We start from the raw sequence: 8,544 nt of genomic DNA, 5'->3' as shown, positions 1-8,544 counted from the left end.
TGCGACTGAAATGGTCGCACTGTAGAGCCCTGGATCTGCCATTTTAAGCAATGAATGAATGACGGACTCTTTGTTGTAACATCGCGCAAGGCAAATAAGGGGGTGACATCTAGTGGATTAGACTAGTAATAAGATTAACATAAATCTTATGTTCAATGTTTGCGGAAATAAATATTGAAAAAAATCGATTCGTGGCCTTTGAGAATCGATATTGAATCGACCACATTTTAAAAAAGGATATATCGAAAAATCGATTTTTTTGCCCAGCCCTAATGGATAGTTGGATAGGTAGATGGATGGGTAGATGGATAGATAGTTGGATAGATAATTGGATGGATAGTTGGATGAGTAGATGGATAGATAATTGGATGGATAGTTGGATAGGTAGATGGATGGGTAGTTGAGAAACCAAAAATGGAACCTTTATTTTTAAGAGTGTTTTATAAAATGGTTGCAAAAGTAGTGTGTTGTGTTTATTATTTGGGTTTGACCAATGGGGTTTCTAACTGAGTTGAACTGACGTGTTTAAATGATCGTGTCATATGGTAAGAGTGTCGTAGCATGAGTTTGTATCGCATTTTTAGTGTATTTCTAGTTTATTTTCTCCTCTTGTTCTCCAGGATTCAGTCGTGTGACAGATTGTCTTCAGAAACTGCATGTTGATGGCTGTGTTGTTCTTTGCAGGGATCTGAGCCGTAACAAGTTACGCACGTTTCCTGAAGCGCTGCTCGCCAGCCTGCCGCAGCTCAGCGAAATGTGAGTGTGCTTTTTTTTGGGTTTTGTTTTATTTCCCCCTCAGATGTCACGGATGAAATCTACATGTGTGACCGTTTGGTTTTACGTTCACAGAAAACTGAGTAACAACGAGTTCGAGTCGATCCCGGATTTGGGGCCAAACGCTGGAAACCTCAGCAGTCTGATTCTGTGAGTATGAAATCATCGTTATCTTGGTTTACTTGCACTAAAGAGTGAAACTGTGATGCTTTTGAAACAGTGATCTGTCTGCTTGAGCGGCCCGATATGACAACTTTGAACTCAACCAATGGGGTGCATTTGGGGGGCGGGGCTTTCTGTGTGACTGACCAATGGCTGTATTTCTGCATTCTGTCTGCTTCCACTAGTGGCACTTTTGAAAGATTAATGAAGTTGGATTTGAGGTCAAATCAAATAAAAAAAAATGATACATGCAGGTGGATGAAGAATTCAGCTTTCTTCTGAAAGCGTCACTTGATTCCCTTCTGTAGAGTTCAGTTTGTTCTGAAGGCGTGAGTTTGTGTTTGAAAAGCATCATTGGTTGGATCTGCATGAGTCAAAACGGTTTGAATCTGGTTTTAATCTTCATGTGAAATATTCTTCATTGTCTCATTCATTATAGTCATATGAGTGATTATTTACAGTCCTCCAGCAGATTCCATCTTCTTGAAGATGTGACACTTAAAATGACAGAATAATGAAATATTAATTTCCCTGGTCGAGAGTGTCTGGAGTGAATTTCTGAGCGCGTGTGTGTGTGTGAGAGTGTGTGTGTGTGTGTGTGGTATTTCCTCTTGGACTCAGAGCACAGTTTGGCAGCGTTTGGTTGGTCTGTTGTCTGTGACGGTGCCTGTGTGTAGTGTTATCTGAGTTTGAGCACTCTGTGTTAAATACAACACTGTCCAGATACATCCGACCGTAGCGCCGCTCTCAAACTAAAACTATGAGACTCTTTTAACATCCAGAGCGCCTTAATTTTTGTTGAATCTCGTGTTTAGAATAACATTGGGCCAGTTTTATGCTGGCTTGTCAAAATATTGTCTGATCATTTAAAATAGTGTGAAATTTGAGGGTCAAGATGAATAGTTGAATAGATGGAGAGATATATGGATGGATAAATGGATAGTTGAATAGATAGATGGTTAGTTGAATAGATAGATAGATGGGTAGATAGATGGGTAGTTGGATGGATAGATGGGTAGTTGGATGGATAGATGGTAGATAGATAGATGGATAAATGGGTAGTTGAATAGATTGATAGATGGATAGTTGAATAGATAGATAGATACATGGATAGGTAGATGGGTAGTTGAATAGATGGAGAGATATATGGATCGATGGATGGATAAATGGATAGTTGAATAGATAGATAGTTGGATAAATAGATAGATGGTTAGTTGAATAGATAGATAGATAGATAGATGGGTAGTTGGATAGATAGATAGATAGTTAGATAGATGGATAAATGGATAAATGGGTAGTTGAATAGATTGATAGATGGATAGTTGAATAGATAGATAGATAGATGGATAGGTAGATGGGTAGTTGAATAAAAAGATGGTTAATTGGGTAGATGGATAGATGGATAAATGGATGTATATTTGGATGGATGGATGAGTAATTGGATAGAGATGATGGATGGATAGTTGGATAGACAGATGAGTAGTTAGATATATAGACGGATAGTTGGATAGATAGTTGGTTGGATGGTTACTTGAATAAATGGATGGATAGATAGATAAATAGATAGATGGATGGTCGTATAGTTGTACTGATGGATTGATATATGGATAATTGGATAGATAGTTGGTTGGATGGGTAGTTGGATAGATAGATAGATAGATAGATAGATAGAGGAGCTGTTGCCAGGGTATTGCTCTGCAGTCTCAAGTGTCTTCTTGTTGGTTTCTAGGTTCCTGTGCGGTTGCTAGGGTGTTCTGGGTGGTTGCTAGGTGATTGAAAAATGATGCAGTATTTCAGGACATGCGGCGAACAGTGTAACACAGGCATTATCAAAGCTCAGTCCTTCAATCCGACGGTCAAATTTTCCAGCTAATTGCTCTTGAGCAGTGGCTTCATACGTCTCTTTAATTGTTCAAGGCCATAAATTCCTGTGAAATGGCTGAATTAATTGAGGTGATGGCGAGTGAATTGCTCCCAGCTGTGGAGCTGATGCCGTTTGTTTTTGGTGGGCTGAAGGGTCAAAGACGAGAGACGCTCAGTCTGAGAGACTGTTTGAATAAGAGGCAGGAGCTATACGATACCCCAGACCCCCGTACAGCTCTCTCTCTCTCTCTCTCTCTCTCTCGTTCGCTTGCTCTCGTATGCAACAGTAGAACTGTGTCAGCTGCATTTATACTGTGCTAGATATATTAGTGTGTTTATCAGCGAGCAGTACTGTTTTATTTGCACTTGAGAACAACAAAATTAGACGTAAGACTAATTCATTCGTTATCAGTTTGTTGGTTTATATTCATTTAGTTCCAAACAAAAAGAGAAAATAAGAAGCATCTCATTGGATAAATGAACTCGTTGATTTCGAATCGAAATCTGGTTGATTTTTTTCAATTCAATTCAATACAATTTATTGTCCCCAAAGGAGAAATTTGTCTTGGACCCTGGAGCCTGCATATATCAAGCATAACATTACATAATAAAAGCCCACATAGATATAGATGAACCAACATTCCAAACCACAATAACAAAATAAATAAATAAAATTTTCCCAAATTCCATTTTTATTTTTGCCCAGATTCCGTTTTCATTCCTCTGGATTTCCACTTTTTTTTCCATTTAAATTTTTCTGGATTCCATTTTAATGGTTAAAATAAATGTTAGCACTCAAAAAGCTTGTCTAAGTTATACAATTTAAAAAAAATTTAAAGTGTAACAAATTACATTTTTAGTGCTCGTAAATTTTTTTCTTCCAAATTCAGTGTTTTTCATTTTAATTGAATGATAATAGGGCCCTTTGAAATGTTTTATATCACGATTTGATTAATTGCACGACCCTACTTTTGATTTTTTTTTTTTATCCAAAATTTGCCAAATTCTGTAACATTCCGCGTTATGCTGTAAATTCTGTTTTTATGACTGGATTCAGTGATTCTGTCTGCGTTTTCCATATTGTGGAAATTCTATAATATTGTAAAACACTTAATTGATTGGATTACCTGAAAATAGTCATGACCACACGGTTACTGAGAATCCGAACGTTTTCCATTGAATTTGCAGCTGAAATCGCTGTTAAGTGCAGTGCTGATGTGAAAGGATTTGCTCATTAACGATCTGCAGCAGGATCTTTACAGCATGAGGAAAATATTTTGAAACTGAGTTGAAGTTAATGTGTTTCAGACCGTGTGTGAGCTCTTCTCTGCTCATCTCAGAGCCAACTTCACTTCTTTCCCTTTAGTCTCATCTGCCAGAAACACACACACACACACACTCGCGGTGTGGAAAGTGTCTGCGTTGTGAAATTCAGCGAGCATCTAATAACTCTCATAACGCGCTGACATGCCAAACATTCACAGCGCTGCTTTCACAATCCTCTTTATGTGGAAACAATCTCACCGTGAGCGTTTTTCATATAATCTGTCATATATAACGCTCACGCGTGTTTGTCGTTTAGCTCGCTGGCGCTAAAAATACCCCGGCCCGCTCAGACTCTGATTAACCTAACGGTGTGTAACAACCTTATTTGCTGAAAATTGGTTGAACAAATTTGAGGTGTGCGGTAGAAAGACACAATGAGCCGCTTGTTTGTCTGAACTCTGAGGAGGAGGGAGAGATAAAACACAAACGCACACACACACACACGCACACACACACACGCACACACTCACACTCACGCACACACACACACTCACACTCACACACACTCACATTCACACACACGCACGCACACACTCACACACACGCGCGCACACACACTCACACTCACACACACTCACATTCACACACACGCACGCACACACTCACACACACGCGCGCACACACACTCACACTCACACACACTCACATTCACACACACGCACGCACACACTCACACACACGCGCGCACACACACTCACACTCACACACACTCACATTCACACACACGCACGCACACACTCACACACACGCGCGCACACACACTCACACTCACACACACTCACATTCACACACACGCACGCACACACTCACACACACGCGCGCACACACACTCACACTCACACACACTCACATTCACACACACGCACGCACACACTCACACACTCACACACACACGCACACACTCGCGCACACACACACACACACACCCTCTCGGCAGATGTTGAAGACACACAGAGAGTGTGTCTGGTTATTTTATGGCTGTTCATGAGTAATTACACTGAGGTAATAAACAGGAACTAGAATTGAGACTGACATTCCTTACGTCTTTGCTGTTGATTTTTCAATCTGAGAGACAGACTTACATTTTTTATGAAAAATAAAAAGTTGTTTTATGGTCAGAGACTCTGATTGTTCATAAATGAGCTGTTCGACATCTTTGTTTCGCGTCGGATGCTTCATTCACACGTCTGTCTCTCCAGAGGATCTGCTCCGGCACGTCCCGCGTCTTATCTGTCTCACTCTCTCAACACCTTTGACTCATTCCTCCTTCACTTCACAAAAGCACAGACTTCCCATCATGCCTCTGTGCACCGCTCAACACAACAGTTCAATGCCTTGATTTTTTTTGAAAGGTGTGTGTTTTTCACCGTGGGCTTTTCTTAAACGAGAACGAGTTCTGCCTTGAGCTGAAGATGAGAAACCGAAACATTGAAAATAATGTGTGTTTTATGGTACATACAGACACATTTATCTTAAAAATATGCAGTCTTCATGTTGTTTCTACATTAATTTGGAGATTTGATGTGAAAATATGTCTATTTACAAATTATTGTTAGGTAAGCTTTATAATGTACAAATGTATCTGTTCTTGTCTCTTGACTAATGAAGCATCTTCAGGGAGTTTAAGCTCATTTTAGACTAGTTTGTTTTTTAAACTAGTTTGCTTTTGTTTAATTTAAGTCCTTTTAGACTAGTTTAGCCTTTTAAATACTAGTTTAAGCTTTTTTAGACTAGTGCTCCTTTATGCTCCTGTAGACTCATTTAAGCCAATTAGTTTAAACTTTGACTAGATTATGCTCCGTTATACTAGTTTATGGTCATTTAGACTAGTTTAAGCTCATTGTCAACATACATTAATATATATTCATATACTCTTTCTCTTGAAAGAGTTATTTATGATGATTTTCATCATGTTTATGTGTTTTATTTCATCTTTTGATTAATGAAGTGTCTTCGGTGAGCGTTTCCGATCACACGTATGTGGCGTGTCGTCATTTGTCCTCTCTTATGACGTCAGTGCCGTGTTTATGTTGAGTCATGCTCAGTTTCACCCGTATAAACCCAAACCGAGTGTGTGTGACTGTCTGAAGGTTTAGACCTGCGATTCCAGGCTCGCGTCCGACACACAAAGGCGGCTCTGTGCCCTCCGTGTTTCTAACACAAGCAGCTCCTGCACTGCTATTTAGGAGGCGTGCAGCTCGGGAAATTGCTGGGCTCGTCAGCGGTGCTTTCACTGAGGGAATGGGCTTCATCATCCGCGTAATTGGCAGGGTTTTTTTTTTTGTTTAAATACCTTGTTAGTAATTACCTTATAAACCAAATAACACACTTCTGAACCCTACGGCTGTTTTGAGCTGTCACAGACATCAGAGAGCCGGAATCTGCTTTCTGAAATGCCTCCGCTTGTGTTTTCAGAGCAAACAACAGGATCTCGAGAATCTCGGCAGAGCGGCTCAGTTCGCTGGTCGCCCTGGAGATGCTGGACCTTAGCAACAACAATATTATGGAGGTTCGCGCCGGGGCTTTTCCTCCTGTTCCTCTGAAAAACCTGTGAGTCCTTCTTCTGTTCTCAACTGACCTGCTTTCCAGAAACCGCCAGGAGTCTCACGTCAGCTCACTGTGTCACTCCTCAGTGCTAACCGTCACCTTTCAGACTAGTTCAAGCTCCTTTAGACTAGTTTAAGCTCTTTTGGACTAGTTTATGCTCCGTTAGACTAGTTTATGCTCCTTTAGACTAGTTTGAGCTCTTTTAGACTAGTTTATGCTCCGTTAGACTAGTTTATGCTCCGTTAGACTAGTTTAAGCTCTTTTAGACAAGTATATGCTCTGTTAGACTAGTTTACGCTCTTTTTAGACTAGTTTATGCTCCTTTAGACTAGTTTAAGCTCTTTTAGACTAGTTTATGCTCCGTTAGACTAGTTTATGCTCCGTTAGACTAGTTTAAGCTCTTTTTAGACTACTTTATGCTCCTTTAGACTAGTTTAAGCTCTTTTAGACTAGTTTATGCTCCGTTAGACTAGTTTAAGCTCTTTTTAGACTACTTTATGCTCCTTTAGACTAGTTTAAGCTCTTTTAGACAAGTATATGCTCCTTTAGACTAGTTTATGCTCCGTTAGACTAGTTTAAACACAGCGGTGTTTCCTTACTGAATGAATCCTCGTTTTTTGAACGAATCGAGTGAGTCAACCATTCAGTAACCCATTCATAAAGAATGAATCAGCCATTTGAACGAATCTGTTGAATGAATGACTAAATGACTCACTCATTAAAACAGTCTTTGCCGCCAACTATTGGTGGTTTGGTTTCATATTTATAAGTATCATTGCATTTTTCCCATCATTTCTTAATTGTATGTTAATAAAATGATTTAAAACATTAATCTTATAAAATTATTTATGCATTTGCAATTATGTGGTGTGAATGCATTTATGGCACTTCTCCGCTTCATCAAACAATCTGTGTAAATATATCTAATGCCACTTCAGATGCAGCTTCTGTGTTTCCTGCAGTGGAAAGTTGTTCATACTGATTTAATTTAAATGGTAACAACTCTACAGTTTCTTATTATTCTAACTGAATTAATTGAAACAATGTAAGAATTTGATGTGAAAGATGACACATTTAATCAGGTTAGGGGAAATAAATGACCATTTATAAACATAGTGGAAAATTACATCTGTTTTGTTACATACCGCAGCTCATTTCTTACTCTTTCCAGTCACAGAGCACTTTATTTTGAGAGTTAAGTGAGAGAACTTTGTCCAGATTGGGGGAATTGTAATGTTTAATAATCGTGTGTTTCTGCAGGTTGATGAATAATAACCGTATTTCCACGCTGGAGCACGGCTGCTTCAGTAATCTGTCAAGCACGCTGCTGGTGTTAAAGCTCAACAAAAACCGCCTGAGCTCCATCCCGCCCAAGATCTTTCCTCTACCGCACCTGCAGCACCTGTAAGTGACGCGCTCACATCCGTCTCATGCCACGGCGTGCCTGTTCCTGACCGCTGTGCTTGTGATTGACAGAGAGCTGAGCAGGAACCGCGTGAGGCGCATCGAGGGTCTGACGTTTCACGGGCTTCACGGCCTGCACTCCCTGAAGATCCAGAGGAACGGCATCATGCGGCTCATGGACGGCGCTTTCTGGGGTCTGAACAACATGGAAGTCCTGTGAGTGGAGTGGACACGCGTGACGTTTAATCGCTCATGCTTAATCCAGAACTCGTGTGTGATGTGCAGTCAAAAAATTATAATTTTTGAATGACAAAAACTATGACGTAAATCTATTGACATTTTCGTCAACGAATAAAAACGAGACGAAAATTTTAGGGAGGGATGATTTGGGATGAGATTCATTCAGAACGAATCTGCTGCGTGGTTACGAGGTTATGCGTACATATGAACCGGCGGGACATAAGCTAA

The 8,544-nt window shown here is 40.1% G+C and overlaps 1 protein-coding gene across 2 annotated transcripts in view; it reads left to right on the top strand.

Moving 5' to 3' along the window:
- LOC107710079 (leucine-rich repeats and immunoglobulin-like domains protein 3) overlaps nt 1-8,544 on the top strand; it is a 35,249-nt gene that overhangs the window by 6,688 nt on the left and 20,017 nt on the right. For both annotated transcript variants that reach the window (XM_016514786.1, XM_016514787.1), the window contains exons 2-6: nt 685-756; nt 850-924; nt 6,541-6,675; nt 7,933-8,076; nt 8,149-8,292. In XM_016514786.1, coding sequence (XP_016370272.1) covers nt 685-756; nt 850-924; nt 6,541-6,675; nt 7,933-8,076; nt 8,149-8,292 — 570 coding nt within the window. The remainder of the gene's footprint in view (nt 1-684; nt 757-849; nt 925-6,540; nt 6,676-7,932; nt 8,077-8,148; nt 8,293-8,544) is intronic.

Source organism: Sinocyclocheilus rhinocerous, unplaced genomic scaffold (genome assembly GCF_001515625.1).
Source record: "Sinocyclocheilus rhinocerous isolate Xijiao unplaced genomic scaffold, SAMN03320098_v1.1 scaffold1589, whole genome shotgun sequence".
NCBI lineage: Eukaryota > Metazoa > Chordata > Actinopteri > Cypriniformes > Cyprinidae > Sinocyclocheilus > Sinocyclocheilus rhinocerous.
Note: the sequence above shows the minus strand (reverse complement) of the source record. Positions and strands in the feature narration are given on the sequence as shown.